The 26,439-nt window shown below is 39.0% G+C and overlaps 1 protein-coding gene across 1 annotated transcript in view; it reads right to left on the bottom strand.

Moving 5' to 3' along the window:
- ATPsyngamma (ATP synthase, gamma subunit) overlaps window positions 1-26,439 on the bottom strand; it is an 87,769-nt gene that overhangs the window by 39,542 nt on the left and 21,788 nt on the right. The window contains exon 2 of the mRNA XM_090388000.1: window positions 19,519-19,553. Coding sequence (XP_090244126.1) covers window positions 19,519-19,553 — 35 coding nt within the window. The remainder of the gene's footprint in view (window positions 1-19,518; window positions 19,554-26,439) is intronic.

Here is a 26,439-nt window from a genome sequence, read left to right as displayed (position 1 = left end):
ACCTACCCACCGATGAGATGCTAAACAGCCTTGAAACAGCCATCTGGGTGGTGGTATCTACTGAGAATAAGTAACAATAGTCTTCTCCACTGGTGAGGCATTGCTTATTCGAGGTAGTGCAATATCAGTAACTCTTTGTGAAGGCATTCACAATATGAGATATGATAAAAATGATACCATTTTCACCTTTTGGTGATTCACTTATGTATAACAATGGTGCTATTGAACTAATCATTACATCAAGAAAATATCTGTATTAAATTAAACTTTTCATACTGTAGTAACATTTCTGTAAATACATATACAATACAATAAGTCCCCGACTTATGTAAAAACGAGTTACGTAACTTTAGAGGACTTACGTACATATTTTTTCACTCAAACTTTTTTTTTTTTTTTTTTTTTTAGAATTGTAAAATTTACAAGCTTAAAAAATAGGAATGAAGAGAAGATTTTGAAAATTTAAGATTTTTTTTTTTATTTTTTTATATGACAGAAGATTTCAGCAAAGAGGACACACGTTTCACCATAATAACGTAAAAACCCACAGAATTCCAGCTATCGATATTACTGCAAATGCAATAAGATCGAGTTTACTACCCGTTTATAATGAATTGCACTAACAGAAAAACCCGATAAACAGGAAACTGCAAATTGTCTTTATTGTTTTATGGTAGTGACTTTCAGAATGTGCTTTAGTAAAATGTGAGCTCGCATGAGGTGATAGTAGTGTGTTTCTGCCTTAACCCTGTGAGGATCTTTGCAGAAAATTTCATTTTGCCTGTTATCGTGGTGCCGACCAAGAGCATACACTGAAAGGACAGAATTCGTGAACAACCTGAAGCTCACCCCTCTCGCTAGCAAATGAATCCACTGCTTGGCAAGTATATAGGTAAACTGCATCACTGCATTCACGTAGACAGTAATTCCATGTCCACGTGGATAAATGTCACGAGCTAGCCGACTTTGAAATTAGGATGATGGCAAGTGCCCGACACATAGGTCACTCTATCACAGAGGTGGTACAGAAATTGCACTATCCACATTCGACAGTATCAAGAATGTATCGGGAATACACCATTTCCAGAATAACATCTCATCACGGACAGTGCTGTGAGCTGAGAAAGGTGGTGGATGAACATGACAGTCAGCATCTGTCTCACATTGTTTCAGCCAACCGGAGAGCGACAGTGGCACAAATCACAGCCGACTTCAACGAGGGAGGTACCAGAAACATTTCCACCAAGACAATCAAGCGATCATTAGCCACAATAGGTTACGGTAGCCGCTAACCCACCAGAGTCAACTGGACATTAGTTGATTGGAGACAAATCTCCTGGTCCAATGAGTCCCGTTTCCAGTTATTTCAAGCACACGGGAGAGTACGTATCTGGCAGAAACAGCATGAAGCTATGCACCGTCATATCAATAAGGTTCAGACAGGTGGACAGTCAGCAATGGACTGGGGCGTGTTCAACTGGCACATGTTGGGACCTCTGATACATCTAGATGCATATCCGAATGGTCCAGGTTACGTGTCCATCTTTGCAGACCGTCTGCATCCCTTTATGGTTATTGTGCACCGACAGGGCAATGCACCTCCCCACAGAGCTTATAGTGACTAGAACATGGTTCAAACAGCATTCCACAGATTTTACCACCATGGAATGGCCTCCCAGTTCATCAGACATGAACCCTCTGGAGCATTTTTGGGATGCTGTGGGAAGGTCCATTCGAGCTTTGAATCTTCCACCCAGGAATGCGATAGAATTATGGACAGCAGTGCAGCAAGCATGGATGGAAATACTTGTGGAACACTTTTGTGAACTAGCAAACACAATGCCTCACCGTGTGACTGCCCTTATAAGGCAAAAGATGGACCTTCCCGTTACTAGGCAGATATTGCATGATTTCTATCCACTCGGTGTAAGTGACAGCGGTACTAGTAAATTTACCAAGAAAAGGAAAGCGATCAATATGGATAAGAAAATTAAAACAATAAGGATGTATGAAAATTGTCAGACATTAGCATTAGTTGAGGTATATGATGCAAGAAAGCAAGCTAGCAAAAAAAAAAAAAAAAAAATATATATATATATATATATATATATATAAAAAGTAATAAAAATAAATAAATATAAATATGAAGCTATCATTAGAGGCAGCAAATGCACATCCTCCACATGAAGCCCAAATATATCCGATAATTAAAATAAATCTGATATTTAAAATAAAATAAAATAAAAACATCAGCCAGTAGCACGGCAAAAATGTAGAGCGAAACGGAACGTAAAATAATATAAAATAAACAAACAGGGAAGGGAAAGTAAAAATAATAAGACAAAAAAGTAGTCGATAATCCCCTGTATAATTTAGCATAATGCCAATTATAAATAATTTAGCGGTACCTCCCTCAAAGGTACCTGTTCCAAAAGACGTGAAATATCACCAAAAAGGGGTTAAAGAAACTACAAAAAACTAAAATATCAAAATGATAGACTGGCCATTATGCCCCATATCGACAGAGGACCACGAGGCCAATAATGGTCATGGAATCGCTGCATTTCAATCGTCATACAAATCATCGCAAAGGCGGAAATATCGAAGAACCGAACCACCCTTCCATTCTCCGATAGATCAACCAATGCAGAGGATTCGCATGGCGGTGGTCCTTATGCAGCGAGAAATAATCTATAGAACAGACAGCATTCTAGATCAGAGCCACACCACTGACATAATGTAAGCTTAACCAGCTTATATAATAGAAAGAAAAGAATAGATGGCGGCACAGGCGCTGCTTATTTAGCATATCAACCCACTACTACCACTAATTTATATAATGTAATGTAAAAGTTAGGCAAAAGTAATAAAAATAAATAAATATAAATAGGAAGCTATCATTAGAGGCAGCAAATGCACATCCTCCACATGAAGCCCAAATATATCCGATAATTAAAATAAATCTGATATTTAAAATAAAATAAAAACATCAGCCAGTAGCACGGCAAAAATGTAGAGCGAAAAGGAACGTAAAATAATATAAAATAAACAAACAGGGAAGGGAAAGTAAAAATAATAAGACAAAAAAGTAGTCGATAATCCCTTGTATAATTTAGCTAAAATATGCTAAATTATACAATTTTATTTTATTTTAAATATCAGATTTATTTTAATTATTGGATATATATACATATATATATATATATATATATAACCTTCCCATTTCACCCATCCAGTCACTCCAAATGTTTGTCTAGTTCAACCTTGAATTTATTAAAACTATCAACTTCCACAACAACAGATGGAAATCTGTTCCAGCAATCAACTACCCGAGGGCTAAAGGCAAACTTCCGCACATCTGTTCTATAACTGTCTTTCCTCGATTTGAATCTATGCCCCCTCAGGTTCTTAGTCTGAGCTAGCAGAAGTTTCCTGTCAGCATTGGGCCTGCTCAAACCATTCAAGGCTTTATACACTTTAATCAGATCACTTTGCAGGTGCCTAGTCTCCAGATGCTGCAACTTTCAGAATTTAAGCCTTTCTTTGTAAGTGCACCCCTTTGTTCCTCTCACCAATTTTGTTGCCCTTCTATTTCATTCTAGCAACTCTACATCCATACTAAAATAAGGCCTCCAGTCCTGTTCGCAGTACTCAAGGTGTGGCTTGACCATTGCCTTATACAAAAGGATAATCACTTCCTTGTCTCTGCTAGCAAAATTCCTATATATCATTGACAAAACTCCATGACCTGCTCTGGCAGCTCGTCAGCACTACTCAGAGAACTTCATATCTGACTGCACAATTACCCCCAAGGTCTTTTTCATTCTCCACCTTCCTGAGCGTAGTACCACACAGTTTGTATGTTTCTCTTGGGTTACTGCTACCCATATGCAGTACTTTGATTTTGTTAAACTTCAGTGGCCACTTCACAGCCCATCTGCCTAACTTTTCTAGATCCTGTTGCGGTAGCATAGTGACTTTAGTGTCATTAACAACCCCGCCAACCTTTATATCATCTCCAAACTAGGACATTAAGCCCGATACCTTCATTGATATCATTGATAAATACACAAAATAACAATGTGCACAGCACCGAACCCTCGGGGACTCCACTAATAACATTAGTCCAGCAGGGCAGTGTCCATTTATTACCATTCTCTGCTGTCTCCCACTCAACCATCCCTTTATCCATTGCAGTTACTTGCCCTTAATGCCATACTGCTCCAATTTGTACAGCAGCCTTCCATGTGCAACAGTATCAAAAGCTTTCCTGAAATCCAAGTGTATAATATCAAAATTATTTTTTGCATTCAGTTCCTTTGTGACCACATTGTAGTATCCAATCAAATTTGTCAGCCAAGATGTCCCCTTAACAAACCCATGCTGTGTCTGAACTATTACTGCAGTCTTGTCCAGGTGATCCTGTACCACCTCTTTAACCAGTGACGCCATTATTTCCCTGGAACAGAAGTTAAACTAACAGGCCTATAAGTATGTGTCACCCTTTGAACCCCCTTTGTGAATTGGGGATACATTTGCACATCTCCAATTCATGGGGTCCTCCCCTGAATCTAAGGATACTCTCATAATTATGGCTAAGGGTTTGCTAACTTCCCTTGCTGCCTCCTTTAATAAGTTTATCAGCTACTTGAGCAGGATCATCAACAGTCAAACCATCTATGTTAAGTGGACCAATCTGATTCATCCCCTTCCGTCTAGAATTTACATAAATAAAGAACTCTTTGCTGTTTTTCTTTGCATCCTTTGACAAAGATTTCTCACAATCTGCCTTCACTGCCTAATCTCCTTTGTGACTTGATTACAGACTATTTAATTGTGTCATAGGCTTCTGTGTCACCTGATAATTTATATGCATCCCATGCAATTTTCTTCTCTTCCACGAGCCTCACTAATTCATCTGACATCAATTTAGGCCTAAACCTTGAACAGTATTATTATTATTATTATTATTACTAGCCACATAGTGCAAGGAAGCCTGAGTCTTATGCTGCACCAGCGAAAAAAAATTTCTGAGTTACCCTGAGAGGGAGAACAAGAATCAGAAGTAGATGGAAATCACCAAGAAAGTGAAGAATGATGATATCCAGCTGAGGACCCTGGGTTTGCCAAGCCCATACTCACCACATGTGAGCCCTCGGGTCTTGGGGCATATAAGTTTATTATTATTAGCCATATGGTGCAAGGAAGCCTGAGGCTTATGCTGCAGCAAAAATATCCCCGAGTTACCCCGAGAGAAAGCAAGAGTCAGAAGTAGAAAGGAATCACCAAGAAAGAGAAGAATGATGATATCTAGCTCAGGACCCTGGGTATGCCAAGCCCATACTCACAATATGTGAGCCCCTGAGGATAATTTCAAATCTTTTTAATTCTTTTAGAGAAGATGAATGATGTTAAAATTGAGGATATTATTATTATTATTAACAGCCGCATGGTGCAAGGAAGCCTGAGGATTATGATGAACAAGCAGAAAAAAAAAATAATAAAAACATTCCTGTGCTACCCTGAGAGAGAGAGAGAGAGAGAGAGAGAGTCAGAAGTAGAAGGGAATCACCAAGAAAGCAAGAAAGAGAAGAATGGTGATATTCAGCTCAGGACCCCGGGTTTGCCAAGCCCATACTCACCAGATGTGAGCCCCTGGGGTCGGCAAACATTTTTCTAATACCCAATGCATGGCACATCATGTAACATGTGATGATGATTATGCAGTCAATTCGGTAGCTTGGCAGCTAGGAGCTAGACAGCCCTGCACTAAAATATAAATACTTTCGCTATATAATTAATACTAATAAGGATATTAAATAAAACATTTCTCAATTCTAGACACGTACCCCAAAACAGTTTCAGAATAAACAGAATCAGTTATGATTCGGTCATACAATTGGTGCACTTTCTTACAACTTGACGGGAGTGGCAAGAAAAAGTACTGACTATTTTGTTACACACTTCAATATTTATACAAAAAAAAAACAGTTTTCAAATCAGAATCACTGCGCCTCACCTTTTTTGTGATAGATTGGTTACCCCTCGTAGGCATATCCATTATACTGTATAGGATAAGTATAAATTCATTCCAAATAAAAACCTTTTAAAGCTTCAACAGGCAAATTCACTCATCTCAAAGGCGGCCAGTGAAGTGCAAAGTAATCGGTGATACCAAAAGGGAATAAATCACAACTTATATTCAATTTTATTTCTTTTATATCGATAGATATTTTTTTTTTTTTTTTTTTTTTTGAGTTCAATATATCCGTTTATAAAGTGAATCCAGCTTTAGAGATATATTTGGAGATGACTCTACTGTTTTTGTGGATACTAACGACAAATGTTTCAGAGAAGATTAATCATACAAGATTGAATTCTTTCCTTTTTTCCTCTCTTTTTTTTTGTAAAATAGGTACATCCTTTTAATTTACTCTCGCATTGCTGTATTGGAAGAATAACACAGCATAACCCGATGGAAAAAATCATCGTCGAAGCTGACGATGATTTTTTGCTGGGGCTAAGATTTGCCACAAGAGCCTAGTAGCCTCCAAGATTAAGTCCCTGAAGGTTTTCCATTTAGAATTCAACGTTGGTAACATCATCAGCTGATCCCACTGTACAGAATTTAAAAACTGTCTGAGACCCCTGTAGTCACCTTTATGAAAGCAATAGCGCTTTCCTTTAGCCTTGATTGTAGTTACATCTTTAAGTAATTCCCACATCAGTACACTGTGATCACTGTCACCTAGTGGTTCCTTTATCTGCAAATTCTTAATGCATGAATAATCACTGCTTATTATCAGATCAAGATTATTACTCCCTCTAGTTTCTCCTCAAACGTGTAGCTGTAGAAAACAATCCTCCGGTAAATCCACAAAAGTCTAGCTAGTGTGCGAGTGACCAATCCACAAGTTCCAGTCAATATCTGGAAAGTTAAAATCCCCCATTACAAGATATTCTGATTTACTGGCCCACTATTTCTCTGCACAACTGTTTGTTGTACTCATCAGAGTCATTAGGTCTATAACACACTCCTACTCGCATTTTTCCTTTCCCAGTGTTTATGCCACACCAAACAGACTCAACATTGCACGTCCGCCCGTGTCAACTGGATGCACTTCCTTAGATTTTGTGTTTTTTAACTAACAGCATAACCCCTCCTCCCTTCCTACCCTGTCTATCCTTTCTATACACATTGTACTCCCCATATTCCAATTCTGCATTGCTTATGTCTGTGTGACACCATGTCTCTGATATCACAACAATATCTGCCTTTGATGCCTTGATCAGCACTTCAAAGTCATCAAATTTATTTACTAGACTTCTAGCATTGGTATAACATTAACAAGTACTAACATTAAAAAGTATTGCACAGAATTTAGATTTGTCAGTGTCAACAGTGAACACAATAATAAAGGACAAAGACAAAATATGAGAAGCAGTGACTAGATCGGCACCAATGAAGTCAACTAAAATAACAAGGCTACAAAATACATATTAGTTTTTACAGTACAATAAAATGCGTCTTTTCTTCCTGTTATGTTTTGTTTTCTAATGTACCACTCTGGCTACTTCACCACCGTCCCCAGATAAAGTTTTTAATTGAACTAATTAAAAATGTATAACTTTTTCTATATTTATAACTAATATATAAAAATATATAACTAATTAATTGATTCGTTGGTGGGTTGGTTTGGATTTTATTGGCACATTAGCATGCACCAAAACCAGGTCATATATAAAAAATTTAAGCTTTCAGTGACCTAATTATTTAGGTTACCATGTCAGGGGAGGATATTCATGTGTTGTTGTGGTGGATCCCAGGGTTCTGCCCATTAGCCGCTATTGTACTTCTTGTGTTGAAGCTTACGCCAAAACCAGCCATTTGTATGTAGTGTGTTGGGTGTGTAAATGTTATGATGTATTCTGTTATGTAGTCAGCCAGTACCTAGCTCTTAGCAGGTGGGAAGCGGCAACACCTGATCACCACATCCCACCCCCCCCATGTGGAGGCAGCCAGGATCTACAATCGTCTTGCCAATCTGTATCATGACAAGGTCATGAGACAGAAATGAGAGAAAGTAAAAGGGGTAAAATATGAATAGTATGGGATGGTTTGGGGAGGAAAGAGAAAGTAAAGAGAGGGGATCAGACAGAGGGACTCACCATAGAAATAGGAAAGAAGAGTTGAATAAGAAAAGTTAAAGTAAAAAAAAAAAAAAAAAAAAGTGGAAGAATCCATTTTCCAGGATTAGATTAGTCAGTCCCAAAATATCCCATCCTGAATACAAAATTCAGGATCAGCAGGCGTTGAAATTCTACACCAACATTATCATCAGCTCAATAATATGACCTTCAGTAGCACCCGATACAGGACAAGCAGATATAATGACATCTCATTGAGAGCCTTATCTTGATGAGAAAGAGAACAAATCAAAGACAAGAGTAAAGGTTCTTCTATGCACAATCCTGCCTCACAACTGGAGGTTCCAATTAAATCTAGACAATTTCCTCAGGACAAATTCATCGCCAATGCTACCATCAACTCAATGATAAAACCAGTAACTGTGCCCAATCAGGATCAACAGGTGCAACCACATCACACTGATAGTCCTATCCTTCCAAAAGGGAACACTAAGTACCAGCTTGTTCCAGGAATTGAAGGACTTCTACATACAGTCCTTCCCTTACTATCGAAAGTAACAATAATATTTAGAAAACTATTACAGTTCTATATCCACCTTGAAAAAAAAAAAAAAAAAAAAAAAAAAGAAACAAATATTCCAAACTCATGTTGAGGAGTAAAACCACCAGAAAATATACCATCCAACGAGAAAACATCTTGCCAAATCCAGGGAACTCAGAGAATCACAATGTAAAACACTATATAAGTTGCATTATATGAAGCACTAAGAGGCACAATATGACTCACTGTTAAAGCACTAAATGAAACACTGTATGAAGCACTTTTTTACATGAGGCACCAAAAGGAGCACTTTTATACCCTATAAATACTATGTAGAAATTCTCACTGAAGGTTACCATGTCAAGATGGATTTTGACCATGTGGTCACATTTCTGTGATCTGATTAAAAGTGATTATAGAACTGATTAATCATGGATTTACCGCTCACCAACGATTTGGACTTGAACTAAAGATACTGGATCACCAGGTGACTTTATGTGAAATCCTGCACAGATTTAATGAATTTATGTGAGTTTTTAATTCTTATATATGATAGCATTGTGCCTATATGTAGCACGTATGCTTAGAGCCAATATGGCTGCCTTCACGATCTGCAATATGGCTGCCAGCCACGTTGGACACATTGTTCATCGCTCCACGATTTTAGTTAATAACACGTGTGGATTAAGTGCATTTCCTTTCAGGCAAAGTATATCAATGAATTCTTTAAACTCCAGTGGATTCTTCAGGTGAGAAACTTTTGTGTTTGTCTGGGCTATTAGTTGAATACAAGTGTTTTTATCTGTTTCCTTTGTTTGCCAGAAGGTACTGGTCACCATGCCACTGACAACAGGGAACTAGAGAGAGAGTCCAATTATTTCTGGCTGCCGTGCTTGAATTCAGCTCTTGACTGGGGAGGTGATCTGAAAAAATGAAATTTTGGGCAAACACCGTGCTCCAATAATTCCCAAAGATTCCGTGTGGATACAACGAAGAGAATGTGACTTTTATGTTTCCCCCCTTCCATAAACATTCTATGATGGAAGACGAACTCCACAAATACTACTCCTACAAAAAATAAATATCACCTTCGTGCTCGCTGACCCTTATAAACCCCAGGAGAAAGTTGTTCTGGTGCTCTAGGGGTATTTTTGTGAATAGCTGTTCCCCTTCACGTGTTTTTGGTGGACAGCCCAAATATTCTCTAGTCCACTGAAATTCACCAAACAGGGCTATGAACTTGTAGCTGTGTCTCTTCCTGCACCAAAATTCAAGCCCTACTGAATCAACATCCTACCAACTCGGAAATTCAAACCTACTTCGGTTATCTGAATTTATCCCAACGTGGAGGGAAAAACCAATAAAACCCAAACTGTGTCACAGCAGGCCAACAAGGATGACATTACAGTTATCGAGAATCACGAAAAACTGGTAGACCCATGGGCCGCAGCCCCCTCTGCAAAAATGAAAACTAGTAAGCCAGCTATGCCCAAGTCGGAGCAGGAAACCGCTCAAAAACCAACATGAGAGAATCATAAGAGACCCATGCCTCCCAACAGGATTCTACCGAAGAGAAACAAGAGAGAGAAACAGAAATTCACCAAATTGGGCTACGAACTTGTAGCAGGTGTCTTCCTGCATCAAAAATCAAGCCCTACTGAATCAACATGGATCCAACCTTGCCCAAGGGCACCATCCCTGAACAGAAACTGACCTTGCAAACCACCCTTGAAAACTTATTCAAGAAGCAGAGCGACTACAGGACTAAAAGCTGAAATAGTTTCCCTGTGGACTAAATTGGAAACAATCCTGGACCAAATGCACCTGGAAAATGAAAAAAATAACTACCAGGTTTGATGCTTACCCTGAAAGTGGGACAAATAAAATGCAACAGCATGCCCCCACTTTTGCTGAAGTGCTAAGGACACGGCAACCCAGCAACAACTAAGGAACCTACCACTAAACGCAATACCCTCTTGGCAATCCCACACCTAGTCATCATAAGACCAACCGCCAAAAGATGAAACCCACACCAGCAAATCCACACCACTTCACCCCTCTGTTCGCTCGAAATACCTGTCCAGCAAAGTAAAGAGCATAGTAGTAAACAACCTTACCGAAGATCCAAAAGCAGCAAAAATCAAATCGGTCCACAAAACCCAAAATGTGGGTGTTAATCATTGAAACCCTGACAAAGCAGGATGCAAACCTGGTACTATGCAATCAAAGAATCCACACACTTGGATTAGAGACCCAACCACCAAAAAGAAAGGGACATAGTGTAATTGTATGTATTTTATAATACATACAAATTAATCGGTGACATGGAAGCCTATGATAGATATAATCTGGTCTGTAACCAAGTCACAAAGGAGGTTGGGAGGCAAAGGCAGATTATGAAAAATCCTTGGCAAAGGATGCAAAGAAAAACAGAAAAGAGTTCTTTACCTATGTAAACTCAAGAAGGAAAGGGATGAATCAGATTGCTCAACTGGATATTGATGGTTCAACAGTTGAGGATCCTGCTCAGGTGGCTAACAAACTAAACGAGTATTTTGCATCTACATTCACACATGAGGAGTTAGCATTAGCATTAGTAGAGGCATTTGATGCAAGAAAGCAAGCTTATGCAGCATCAGCCAAAAAAATTAAAGTAAAATAAATAAATAAAAAATAACCACTTCCACTTCACCCCTCTGTTCGCTCGAAATACCTGTCCAGCCGAGCCTTAAACTTATTTAGGCTATCAACTTCCACAACAAGGGATGGAAGTCTGTTCCACCTACCAACCACCCGCTGGCTAAAGGCAAATTTCCACACATCTGTCTTTCCTCAATTTGAATTTATGCCCTCTCAGGTGATTATTCTGAGCAAGAGGAAGAATCCATCAGCATTGAGCATACTCAAACCATTCAAGGCTTTGTACACCTCTATCAAATCACCTCGCTGGTGCCTAGTCTCCAGACACTGTAATTCGCAAAGCTTAAGCCTTTCTTCGTAAGAGTACCCTTTTGTTCCATTCACTAATCTTGTTGCCCTTCTCTGTACTCGTTCCAGCAGCTCTACATCCTTCTTGAAATGAGGTCTCCAGGCCTGTATACAGTACTCTAGGTGTGGCCTGACCATTGCCTTATACAAGGGAATAATCACCTCCTTATCCCTGCTAGAAAAATTCCTATATATCATTGACAATACACCATGAGCTACTCTTGCAGCCCATCTGCACTGCTCAGAGAACTTCATATCTGCCTGCACAACCACCCCCAGGTCCCTTTCATTGTTCAGGAAGGGGAATGCTGTAGGTGAAGTAAACACTGGCAGTGAGCTAGATGATTTTGTAATAACTGAGAGGAAAGTGGAGGAGGAATTGTTGAGAATAAACATAAAAAAGGCACCCGGGGTGGATGAGATCTATCCAGTTATATTAAAGGAGGCAGGAAAGGAAGTAAGCAAACCCTTAGCCATAATTATTGAGAGCTTTCTTGGACTCAGGAGAGGTACCCATAGACTGGAGATGTGCAAATGTCACCCCAATTCACAAAGGAGGATCAAAGGCTGACAAGTAATTATAGACTATAGACCTGTTAGTTTAACGTCTGTTCCAGGAAAATTAATGGAGACACTGGTTAAAAAAAAATGCATGGGATACATATAAATTAACACGTGACAGAGAAGCCTATGATAGATATAAATTGATCTGTAACCAAGTTACAAAGGAGGTTAGGCAGGCGAAGGCAGATTACAAGAAATCTTTGGCAAGGGATGCAAAGAAAAACAGCAAAGAATTCTTTACTTATGTAAACTCTAGAAGGAAAGGGATGAATCAGATTGGTCCACTTGATATCGATGGTTCAACTGTTGATGATCCGGCTCAGGTAGCTAACAAACTGAATTATTATTCTGCATCGACATTCACACATGAGGAGTTATTCAGTGAGGGGAATGCCAGAGGTGTATTCAACTCTGGCAGTAAGCTAGATAATCTTGTAATAACTGAGAGTAAAGTGGAGGAGAAATTGTTGAAGATAAACACAAGAAAGGCACCTGGGGTGGATGGGATCTATCTAGTTATATTAAAGGAGGCAGCAAAGGAAGTAAGCAAACCCTTAGCCATAATCATGAGAGCTTCCTTGGACTCAAAGGCAGTACCCATAGACTGGAGATGTGCAAATGTGACCCCAATTCACAAAGGAGGATCAAAGGCTGACACAAATAATTATAGACCTGTGAGTTTAACTTCTGTTCCAGGAAAATTAATGGAAACACTGGTTAAAGAAGCACTGCAGGATCATCTAGACAAGACTTCAGTTGTAGCTCGGACACAGAATGGTTTTTTTAAGGGGAAGTCTTGCCTCATCAATTTGATTGGATACTATGATGCAGTCACAAAAGAACTGGATGCAGGGAATAACTTTGATATATACTTGGCTCTTAGAAAGGCTTTTGATACTGTTGCACATGGAAGACTAATGCACTAATTGGAGCAGTGTGGCATTGGAGGCAAATTGCTGCTATAGATAAAGGGGTGGTTGAGGGGGAGAAGACAGACAGTGGTAATCAATGGACACAGCTCATCGTGGACTAATGTTATTAGTGGAGTCCCTCAGGGTTCAGTGTTGGGTCCATTATTGTTTGCTGTATTTATAAATAATATTGATGATGGTATCATCATCATCAGCCATTTTCAATCCACTGCAGGATGAAGGCCTCTCCAGCAACTTTCCAGTTCCTTTTGTCGTGCTGTCATATGCTGGAGGATTAATTCTTTTCCTCTTCACGCTGACCAGGTGTCTTGAAGAGAACCACTCTACACGTTCATTGCCACCTAAGTGACATAACAGGGCTTACCATCGAGAAGGTGTGCATGAGTGGATTTTAGGGAGGCAGGCCAACTGGACTTCTCCTAAATCTTCTGTAATAGAGATATTGGATCCATCAGTGTTTTAGGTTGAGGGTCTTAATGTCTACGTTTGCAGACGATACAAAGGTTGGCAGGGTTGTTAAGGACACTACTGACCCTATGCTGCTGCAACAGGATCTGGAAAGGTTGAGCAGATGGGCTTAAAGGTGGCAAATGAAGTTTAACATTGACAAATGTAAAGTACTGCATATGGGAAACAGCAATCCCAGAGCAACGTATCAACTCTGTGTTACTACACTGACAGTGGTAGAGAATGAAAAGGACCTGGGGGTAATTGTGCAGGAAGATATGAACTTCTCTAACAGTGCAGACGGGCTGCAAGAGTAGCTCATGGTGTCTTGTCAATGATATACAGGAATTATTCTAGCAGGGATAAAGAGATGATTATTCCCTTGTATAAGGCAATGGTCAGGCCACACCTTGAGTACTGTATACAGGTCTGGAGGCCTCATTTCAAGAAGGATGTAGAGCTGCTGGAACGAGTACAGAGAAGGGCAACAAGATTAGTGAATGGAACAAAGGGTTGCTCTTACAAAGAAAGGCTTAAGTTTTGAAAATTAGTGTCTGGAGACTAGGCACCGGCGAGGCGATCTGATCTGATAGAGGTGTATAAAGCCTTGAATGGTTTGAGCATGCTCAATGCTGATGGGATTCTTCCTCTTGCTCAGAATAATCACCTGAGAGGGCATAAATTCACATTGAGGAAAGACAGATGTAGGATAGATGTGCAGAAATTTGCCTTTAGCCAGCGGATAGTTGGTTGGTGGAACAGACTTCCATCCCTTGTTGTGGAAGTTGATAGCCTAAATAAATTCAAGGCTCAGCTGGACAGGTATTTCAAATGAACAGAGAGGTGAATTAAAAGGTTTTTTTTTTTTTTTTTGGATGATGCTGCATAAGCTTGCTTTCTTGCATCATATGCCTCTACTAATGCTAATGCTAATCTACAACATGTAATCTACAGGGAGGGACAAGGGTTGACGTTATATGCTTCTTTAGAATATATGATTTACAAAACTATTTAATAATTGTATCATCTTTAACAATGTTTTAAATTAGGGGCCAGCAGCCTTTCCCACTATATGACCTACTTTAAAATGGTCATGATAATAGAAGTGTATCTCTAGTTTAAAAAAAAATTCTAGTAGCTGTAGAATTATTATAATTTTTACTATAATAAAAAATATTAAATCTATAATCATTATTATAATTCTATAATTAATTTTACATGTATTATAATAATAATTATAATACATGTTAGGTAAGTAGTAATTAAGCAAATAATCAGACATCTAGCACTCGTGTTCTCCAGAAAATTGTTACATTTTGATATCTGTGCATCGCCGACCGGGCTAGCCGGGTGGGTTAAGTGGCTGCCTGGCAACCCAAAGGTCGTGGAGTCGATTCCCGCCTCGGGCTAGGATATCACGATGATGCCATACTATCCGGTTAGATCTCACCGCCACGATACACGAAGGAAGCATGAAAAAACTGGTTCCTTCGTATATATGATCACATCATACGATAAAAAAAAAAAAAAACTGTGCATCATGATTGTCCAATTTGCCCACCCCTCTTTTAAACTAGTTGTTCCCAAACTTTATGGTTCACCACCCTCTTGGATCCAAAAACTCATACCCAGTGTCTCCTACTCTATAAAAAGCATTATTCACACTAGCGGTCTGCAAGACCTACTAAGGAACACTGACACAATAAAATAAAACACAGTAACAATTAATTTCACATTTATTCAAAATCCAATTAAAACTTTTCATTAATTCAGCAAAATTGATGAACTTGATCCAGAGATGAATCCACTTAAAATGGGGACTAAATTTTTGTAAAGTGTATTATCTACTTGTACATAGTAAGAAATGAATTGGAGGAACTGAAAAATGAGACGATTATTTTATTATAATATGTTGAACAGTGTAAGTTTAAGGTAAATTTTATTGAAGTTACAATAAAAGTTTTACGAATAAAAAAGGAACCAGTCTTTTTTTTGCCATATTTTTTCAGATAAAATTGTTTCATCGTAACATTTAGTTACCTTTAACTTCGCACTCAACCTTTGCTGCACAATCATGAAGGGGGATCGGGTCGTTCTCACAAAAATATTCAAGTGCTTGGTCAGTTTTCATAAGTGCATCCTTTAATTCTTTAATTTTCAAATCCTCGTAACTTTGGGGAATTGGATAATGAATACTCGGATAACGGATGGAACACCTGTATATAACTACTTACCAAACATGCACAAGCCTTCACCCTACAGATGTGCAGTAACTATTCTATTTGTTATTATCAATAATTGACAGGATAGGAAGGGAGGAGGGGTTATACTATAAGCTAAGAAACAAAATCTAAGGAAGTGCATCCAGTTGACATAGGTGGACAGTGCAATGTTGAGTCAGTTTGGTGTGACATAAGCACTGGGAATGCAAAATTGAGAGTAGGAGTGTGTTACAGGCCTAATGACTGGTGAGTACAATGTACAACTACAGAGAAATAGAGTGGGTCAGTAAATCAGATTGTCTTATAAGATGTAATTACCATCGGGGGTTTAAAGAGAAGTATTTTTGCTTTCATAAAGGTAACTATGGTGGTCTGAGCCAATTTTTAAATTCTGTACAGTGGGACCAACTGATGACATTAAAAACAATAAATTCTAAAGGGAAAGCATTCAAAGAATTGATCTTGGAAGCTACTAGACTTTTCATATCAACTAAGAAATACTGTTCAAGGTTTAGGCCTAAATGGATATCAGATGAACTAATGAGACTCATGGCAGAGAAGAAAAATGCATAGGATACAAATAAATTATCAGGAGATACAGAAGCCTATGGTAGATATAAGCAAGTCTGTAATCAAGTCACAAAGGATGTCAGGCAAGCAAAGGCAGAGTACGAGAAATCTTTGGCAAAGGATGCAAAGAAAATAGTAAAGACTTCTTTATGTATGTAAATTCTAGAAGGAAGGGGATGAATCAGACTGGTCAACTTGATATCGATAGTTCAATTGTTGAGGATTCTGCTCGGGTATAAGCCTACTTTCTTGCATCATATGCCTCTACTAATGCTAATTGGCTACCTTGTGGCAACTGCAAATCATAAATACAAAAAACGTGACCAAGGAAATGGCTTTGAAAGTAAGAGCATAAAAATAAAAAGCATAAAACTTTCAATAAGCAAGGAAGGCATTTCTCCCTAGGCTCTAGTCAATCTAAGTCAATAAATAAGGGAAGCATTCAAAGAACTTATCTTGGAAGCTACTAGGCTTTACATACCAACTAAGAAATATTGTTCAAGGTTTAGGCCTAAATGGATGTCAGATGAACTAATGAGGCATATGGCAGAGAAAAAAAATGCATGGGATACATGCAAATTAACACGTGAAACAGAAGCCTATGATAGATACAAGTTGATCTGTAACCAAGTTACAAAGGAGGTTAGGCAGGCGAAGGCAGATTACGAGAAATCCTTGGCAAGGGATGCGAAGAAAAACAGCAAAGAGTTCTTGACTTATGTAAACTCTAGAAGGAAGGGGATGAATCAGATTGGTCCACTTGATATCGATGGGTCAACTGTTGATGATCCTGCTCAGGTAGCTAACAAACTAAATGAATATTTTGCATCGACATTCACACATGAGGAGTTATTAAGCGAGGGGAATGCCAGAGGTGTATTCAACTCTGGCAGTAAGCTAGAGAATCTTGTAATAACTGAGAGTAAAGTGAAGAAGAAATTGTTGAAGATAAACACAAGAAAGGCACCTGGGGTGGATGGAATCTATCCAGTTATATTAAAGGAGGCAGCAAAGGAAGTAAGCAAACCCTTAGCCATAATTATGAGAGCTTCCTTGGACTCAGGGGAGGTTCCCATGGACTGGAGATGTGCAAATGTGACCCCAATTCACAAAGGAGGATCAAAGGCTGACACAAGTAATTATAGACCTGTGAGTTTAACTTCTGTTCCCGGAAAATTAATGGAGGCACTGGTTAAAGAAGCACTGCAGGATCGTCTAGACATGACTTCGGTTATAGCTCAGACACAGCATGGTTTTGTTAAGGGGAAGTCTTGCCTGACCAATTTGATTGGATACTATGATGCAGTCACAAAAGAACTGGATGCAGGGAATAACTTTGATATTATATAATTGGATCTTAGAAAGGCTTTTGATACTGTTGCACATGGAAGACTGCTGCACAAATTGGAGCAGTGTGGCATTGGAGGCAAATTGCTGCTATGGATAAAGGGGTGGTTGAGGGGGAGAAGACAGAGTGGTAATCAATGGACACTGCTCATCGTGGACTAATGTTATTAGTGGAGTCCCTCAGGGTTCAGTATTGGGTCCTTTATTCTTTTCTGTATTTATAAATGATATTGATGATGGTATATCAAGCTTAATGTCCAAGTTTGCAGACGACACGAAGGTTGGCAGGGTTGTCAAGGACACTACTGACACTATGCTGCTGCAACAGGATCTGGAAAGGTTGAGCAGATAGGCTGAGAGGTGGCAAATGAAGTTTAACATTGACAAATGTAAAGTACTACATATGGGAAACAGCAACCCCAGAGCAACGTATCAACTCTGTGGTACTACACTGACAGTGGTAGAGAATGAAAGGGACCTGGGGGTGGTTGTGGAGGCAGATATGAAGTTCTCTGAGCAGTGCAGACGGGCTGCAAGAGTAGCTCATGGTGTATTGTCATTGATATATAGGAATTTTTCTAGCAGGGATAAGGAGGTGATTATTCCCTTGTATAAGGCAATGGTCAGGCCACACCTAGAGTACTGTATACAGGTCTGGAGGCCTCACATTTCAAGAAGGATGTAGAGATGCTGGAACGAGTACAGAGAAGGGCAACAAGATTAGTGAATGAAACAAAGGGGTACTCTTACGAAGAAAGGCTTAAGTTTTGCAAATTACAGTGTCTGGAGACTAGGCACCGGCGAGGTGATCTGATAGAGGTGTATAAAGCCTTGAATGGTTTGAGCATGCTCAATGCTGATGGGATTCTTCCTCTTGCTCAGAATAATTACATGAGAGGGCATAAATTCAAATTGAGGAAAGACAGATGTAGGATAGATGTGCGGAAATTTGCCTTTAGCCAGCGGGTGGTTGGTAGGTGGAACAGACTTCCATCCCTTGCATGGAAGTTGATAGCCTAAATAAGTTTAAGGCTCGGCTGGACAGGTATTTCGAACGAACAGAGGGGTGAAGTGGAAGTGGTTATTTTTTATTTATTTATTTTACTTTAATTTTTTTGGCTGATGCTGCATAAGCTTGCTTTCTTGCGTCAAATGCCTCTACTAATGCTAATGCTAATAAGCAATCAACATGCTCAGAGGGGCCCTAGCTCTTCCAGCATACCCCTTCCACCCATTTATCTCTCAGCACCCCCAGGGGACTGTGGGAATTAACTGGATTATCACCTACTTTGGGGATCACTGTTTTTAACAATGGCAATGACTAGGTCAAGTCTCAGTGTACAACAGGAAATTAGAAATCTAAGCTAAAAATTATAAATCTATACAAGTCAATTTTTTCCTTCATAAGTAGCATTTAACAAATCTAGTTAGAAAGTAATCTAAAAATATGTATTTTATGTAAAAACCTTCAGCACTGCTATTACTATCTTATTTTCTTCCCCATCATCCTCAGATCAGAAATTTTGAAAAGATGATGACTCTACATATGACCCAAAGTACCATAAAAAAATGGCACACTACAGTGCTAATAGCTAAAGCATCCAAAAAAGTCCCAAGAATATGTATTATGTTATGATTTAACATTTAACTGACAGGAAAATGTAATCAATCAATCTTGTTTTACAAAGTGTAACTATAAACTAAAATACTCTCAATAAAATTCTGCAAATAAGCATATGGCAATCACAATTCAACTTACTATCTTTCAAAGTTGCCATTCCACAAACTTGACCACTGGAAGGGAATAAAAAAATAAAATTAAAAAAATTAGTACTTTGACAATTTGTATTGCTACTAAAACACAAAACCTTAAAATATATAACAGAGGAAACAATTACACATTAAATTACACACTTGCTTAACACTACACGTTAATGCAGAAGAACAATGGAAAATTCTGTTTCTACTTACTATCCATGTCTCAGGGCCGAGCCGAGCCATTTTAGTACCTGAGGCAAGAATGAAAAACTGTACCCGACTGCTAATCATGGCAACTTTGACAATTATTTAATCTTACTTTTGGCACCCCTTTCAGCTTTTAATCTGAGGTAAGAGACTCGTTCGCCTCACCCTCGACACGGCTCTGCCGTGTCTATAAAAAGAAAGATGAAAGTATATTTGTGCAGTTTTAGATCTCTCCTGAAAAGTCAAATTTTAATTAACAACCAAAGTGCCTTGTATTAAGCCAGATTTAAAGAACAACACTCAAGAGTGCAATAGTTTATTGGAGCCTAGGGGCACAATTGGTTTGGTCCCTTCCTCCCCCATCTTTTGCTACTATATTATGACCATTAAAAAATGTTATGCAGAACCCCCCACTTCCCTTTATGTCATGGCTCATGTGCTTTAAATTTTTGCAACCACTCTGCATGGCTTTACAAGCACTACTAAAAAATCAACACTATTTTTTTAAATCACCTCTCTAACAGCTACTGAAATAGAATGGTGCCACTATTCTAGATAAATTTAATCTTCATTTAGTCCACTGGTTGGCATACTATTTATTTCTAATGCAGCCATACAGGGCATATATTAAATGCAAGTAACCAGCAATTGGTAATATGAAACTACTCCAAGTTAGCCTCATTTGAAACATGCTCTTCTATAACTACATTAGAAAAGGAAACATTAAACAGAATGTCCATTTGTGCTAAGATTTGCTCAGTATCATTTAGAGATAGGTTCGGCATTTATAAAATTTCAGTTACACTATTTAGCTTAGCATTAGTAGAGGCATTTGATGCAAGAAAGCAAGCTTATGCAGCATCAGCCAAAAAAATAAATAAATAAATAAAATAAAATAAATAAATAAAAAATAATCACTTCCACTTCACCCCCCTGTTTGTTCGAAATACCTGTCCAGCTGAGCCTTAAACTTATTTAGGCTATCACCTTCCACAAAAAAGGATGGAAGTTTATTCCACCAACCAACGCTGGCTAAAGGCAAATTTCCTCACGTCTATCCTACATCTGTCTTTTCTCAATTTGAATTTATGCCCTCTCAGGTGATTATTCTGAGCAAGAGGAAAAATCCCATCAGCATTGAGCATGCTCAAACCATTCAAGGCTTTATACACCTCTATCAGATCATCTCGCCGGTGAAGAGTCTCCAGACACCGTAATTTGCAAAACTTAAGCCTTTCTTCGTAAGAGCACCCCTTTGTTCCATTCACTAATCTTGTTGCCCTTCTCTGTACTCTTTCCAGCATCTCTACACCATTCTTGAAATGAGGCCTCCAGACCTGTATACAGTACTCTAGGTGTGGTCTGACCATTGCCTTATACAAGGGAATAATCACCTCCTTATCCCTGCTAGAAAAATAGAAAAATTCCTATATATCATCGACAATACACCATGAGCTACTCTTGCAGCCCATCTGCACTGCTCAGAAAACTTCATATCTGCCTGCACAACCACCCCCAGGTCCCTTTAATTCTCTACCACTGTCAGTGTAGTACCACAGAGTTGATACGTTGCTCTGGGGTTGCTGTTTCCCATATGCACTACTTTACATTTGTCAATGTTAAACTTCATTTGCCACCTCGAAGCCCATCTGCTCAACCTTTCCAGATCCTGTTGCAGTAGCATAGTGTCAGTAGTGTCCTTGACAACCCTGCCAACCTTCGTATCGTCGGCAAACTTGAACATTAAGCTTGATATACCATCATCAATATCATTTATAAATACAGAAAACAATAATGGACCCAATACTGAACCCTGAGGGACTCCACTAATAACATTAGTCCACGATGAGCAGTGTCCTTTGATTACCACTCTCTGTCTTCTCCCCCTCAACCACCCCTTTATCCACAGCAGCAATTTGCCTCCAATGCCACACTGCTCCAAATTTGTGCAGCAGTCTTCCATGTGCAACAGTATCAAAAGCCTTTGTAGGATCCAAGTATATAATATCAAAGTTATTCCCTGCATCCAGTTCCTTTGTGACTGCATCATAGTATCCAATCAAATTGGTCAGGCAAGACTTCCCCTTAACAAAACCATGCTGTGTCTGAGCTATGACTGAAGTCTTCTCTAGATGATCCTGCAGTGCTTCTTTAACCAGTGCCTCCATTAATTTTCCAGGAACAGAAGTTAAACTAACAGGTCTATAATTATTTGTGTTGCCCTTTGATCCTCCTTTGTGAATTGGGGTTACATTTGCACATCTCCAGTCCATGGGTACTTCCCCTGAGTCCAAGGAAGCTCTCATAATTATGGCTAAGGGTTTGCTTACTTCCTTTGCTGCCTCCTTTAATATAACTGGATAGATTCCATCCACCCCAGGTGCCTTTCTTGTGTTTATCTTCAACAATTTCTTCTCCACTTTACTCTCAGTTATTATGATTCTCTAGCTTACTGCCAGAGTTGAATACACCTCTGGCATTCCCCTCGCTGAATAACTCCTGATGTGTGAATGTCGATGGAAAATATTCATTCAGTTTGTTAGCTACCTGAGCAGGATCATCAATAGTTGAACCATCGATATCAAGTGGACCAATCTGATTCATCCCCTTCCTTCTAGAGTTTACAAAGTAAAGAATTCTTTGCTGTTTTTCTTTGCATCCCTTGCCAAAGATTTCTCGTAATCTGCGTTCGCCTGCCTAACCTCCTTTGTAACTTGGTTACAGATCAACTTGTATCTATCATAGGCTTCTGTGTCACGTGTGAATTTGTATGTATCCCACGCATTTTTCTTCTCTGACATATGTCTCATTAGTTCATCTGACATCCACTTAGGCCTAAATCTTGAACAATATTTCTTAGTTGGTATGTAAAGCCTAGTAGTTTCCAAGATAAGTTCTTTGAATGCTTTCCATTTTGAATTTGCTGTTGGTAACATCATCAGTTGGTCCCACTGTATAGAATTTTAATACTGTCTCAGTCCATCGTAGTCGCCTTTACGAAAGCAACAACCCTTCCCTTTACCCCTAATGGTAGTTACCTCTTTGAGTAAATCCCACTTTAGCACACTGTGATCACTGCCACCTAGTGGTTCATTTACCTGCAGATTCTTAATGCATGAAGAATCACTACTGATAATCAAATCAAGAGTTTTACTCCCTCTAGTTGCCTCCCGAACATGCTGATGTAGAAAACAATCATCCAATAAATCCACAAAAGCCTTGCTAGTGTGTGAGTGACCAGCCCCCAAATTCCAGTCAATATCTGGGAAATTAAAATCCCCCATTATAAGACTCTCTGATTTACTGGCCCATTCTATTTTCCCGTACAGTTTCTTATTATACTCATCACAGTTATTAGGCCTATAGCACATTCCTACTCTCAATTTTGATCTCCGAATGCTTATGTCACACCAAACTGACTCGACACTGCACTGTCCAGCAATGTCGACTGGCCTCACTTCCTTGGATTTTATATAATTCTTAACTAATAGCATAACCCCTCCTCCCTTCCTACCCTGTCTATCCTTTCTGTAGACATTGTACTCCCCAAATTCCAGTTCTGCATTCCTTATATCTGTGTGACACCACGTCTCTGAAATCCCCACAATATCTACCTTTGATGTTTTGAGCAATACCTCAAATTCATCAAATTTATTTACTAAACTCCTAGCATTGGTGTACACGCAAGTATACATGCACCTGTTCTTTTTCTTAGCTACCCTAACACAACCTATGTGTTTATTTGTACCCCAATGATTCCCAGCAGTCTCTGAACTATTCTGCATCTTATTTTCCAGGCTGTGGCTCAATCCAATAGAAGCAGTGCAAGAATCACTTTCACCTCTGCCAATGGCTACTGTTAATCTATTAGTCCTTGTATCCCCCCAATCTAGCAGTTTTCCGACCCACCTAACACTGCCTAAATAGCATCAGCAAACATTCTTGCACCCTTTCTATTTAAGTGTATCCCATCTGTGTAGAAGCAGTCTCTCCTGTTAACAAGTACAGACCAGGCTGAAAAAAATTCTACCCCTTGAGCCTTGCACAATCCTTCCAGGGCCGAATTGATCGACAGGGCTCTCATCATATACTCTCTCCTATCGTGTCTGGGCAGAATTGCAGACACTTTCAAATTCAACCCTAATTTACAGCTTTTTTTCAACAACTATATTTCATTGTATAGCTTAACCCAGTACCAGGTGCAAGATCTAAAAAAACAGGTGCCAAACTTTTTTGGGAGTGGACCAAACAACCTTCAACCTTTCTTTTTATTGCAGGCCAAATATATATTTAGTTATAAACAAGCACTTTTATATTAGCATTAGCAGAGGCATATGATGCAAGAAAGCAACTTTACACAGCATCAGCCAAAAAAAAAAAAAAAAAAAAAAAAAAAAAAACCCTTTCCGTTTCACTCATCCAATCACTACAAAAGTTTGTCTAGATCAGCCTTGAATTCATTTAAGCTGTCAACTTCCATAACGACAGATGGAAGCTTGTTCAGCAATCAACCACCTGCTGGCTAAAGGCAAATTTCCACACATCAGTTCTATAATTGTCTTTCCTCAATTTGAATTTATATCCCCTCTGGTGCAAAATCTGAGCAAAAGGAAGAATCCCATCAGCACTGAGTTTGCTCAAACTATTCAAGGTCTTATACACCTCAATCAGATCACTTTGTCATTGCCTAATCTCCAGATGCTACAATTTCCAGAATTCAAGGCTATCTTGGTAACAGCAACCATTTGTTCGACTTGCCAATCTCAGTGCTCTTCTCTGTACTCGTTCTAGTAGTTTAACATGTTTCCTAAAATGAGGCTTCAAGACCTGTATGCAGTACTCAAATTGTAGCCTGATGATTGGTTATACAAGGGGATAATCACCCCTCTATCCCCGCTAGCAATATTCCTATATATCATTGACAAGATCCCATGAGCTACGCTTGCAGCCTATCTGCACTCTCTCCGAAAACTTCATATCTGACTGCACAATTATCCCCAGGTCTCTTTAATTCTCCACTACCCTGAGTAACGTACCACACAATTGGTATGTTACTCTGGGGTTACTGCTATCCATATGCAGCACTTTAATTTGTCAATGTTAAACTTCAGTTGCAATCTTTCGGGCCCATCTGCTCAACTTTTCTAGATCCTGTTGCAATAGTGTACCAACCTTACCGTCATTAACAATCCTACCAACCTTCATATTGTCTGAGGGCGCCTCCGTAGCCAGGTGGGAAGGAGCAGCAGTGCGTAGCACATGCTTTTGATTAGACCGGGGTTTGAGCTCATCACCACCAATACGGAGGGTGCGTAAAGGTCAGGGAATGACCACCGCATATTCCCGGAGCAATATGGCCTTAGTTACTAATGCTCCTAAAAACCAAAAAACAAACATATTGTCCGCAAACTTGGACATTAAGCCTGATATACCTTCATCAATATCATTGATGAATATAGAAAACAACAATGGTCCCAACAAGGACCCCTGGGGAATTCCACTAATAACATTAGTCCACGAAGAGCAGTGTCCACTGATTACCCCCCCTCTCTCCCACTCAATCATCCTTTTATCCATTGTAGAAACTTGCCCTTAATGCTCCAACTTCTACAGTAGTCTTCCATGTGCTACAGTATCAAAAGCTTTCTTAAATTCCAAGTACAGAAGACTGTCGAAATATTGGCACCCAAAATAATGGCACATTGAAATAGTGTGTTTACATACAGCTGAGATGTCTTGCAGAACTGAAAAAAAGAAAATGGCAGTGACACGATTACTTTTTTGTTTAAATTCGCCATTTTGAAAGTGAATATTGTGTACTGATATCATAAATTATAGAGCTGTTTTACATTTATTTTAAATTAAAAACCCCTCACCATGGCTCCTAAAGTTAGTAACCTCATACACAGAAGAAAAGTGGAATAATTAAAAACATTAACCCTGGGGGCTCACATCTGGCGAGTATGGGCTTGGCACACCCAGGGTCCTGAGCTGGATACCATCATTCTTATTTTCTTGATGATTCCCTTCCCTTCCCTTCTCTCTCTCTCTCTCTCTCTCTCTCTCTCTCTCTCTGGGTAATTCAGAAATTTTTTTTTTTTTTTTTTTGCCTGGTGCAGCATAAGCCTCGGCTTCCTTGCACCATATGACTAATAATAATAATTAGAGCTTAGTGACAAAATTGTTATAATAATAAAAAATAGTATGAGCGTAAGTAGGAGTGTATTAATGGCAGAATATAACATTGGATCGTCAACACATTTGTTTTTTAAGTGCAGTTAATAGAATTGCATTCTTAGTCTCTCTATTTCTTATTTAGCCTCATTATTTCTGCATTAAATGTATAAAAATAAAACTTTCTTGATAACAGAAAGATTGAAATAATGGCATCTTGAATCCCCGAAGGTACCGTTATTCTGAAATACTATTGTATATGACATCAAAATTACATTTTGCAGCCAGTTCCATTGTGACCACATCATAGTATCAAATCAAACTGGTCAGACAAGACTTCCTCTTAACAATCCCATGCTGTGTCTGAACTATTACTGCAGTGATTCTTGAACCAGCAAGTCCATTATTTTCCCTAACAGAAGTTAAACTAACAAGTCTGTATTTACTCATGTCCCACGTCGTGAACTGGCAACATTTGCCAGTTCACGCTAATTACTTAAATCCCACATGAACTGGCAATACATTTGCACATCTCCATTCC

The sequence above is a fragment of the Mastigoproctus giganteus genome, chromosome 13 (assembly GCF_048544385.1).
Source record: "Mastigoproctus giganteus isolate SK-2022 chromosome 13, ASM4854438v1, whole genome shotgun sequence".
Lineage (NCBI taxonomy): Eukaryota > Metazoa > Arthropoda > Arachnida > Uropygi > Thelyphonidae > Mastigoproctus > Mastigoproctus giganteus.
Note: the sequence above shows the minus strand (reverse complement) of the source record. Positions and strands in the feature narration are given on the sequence as shown.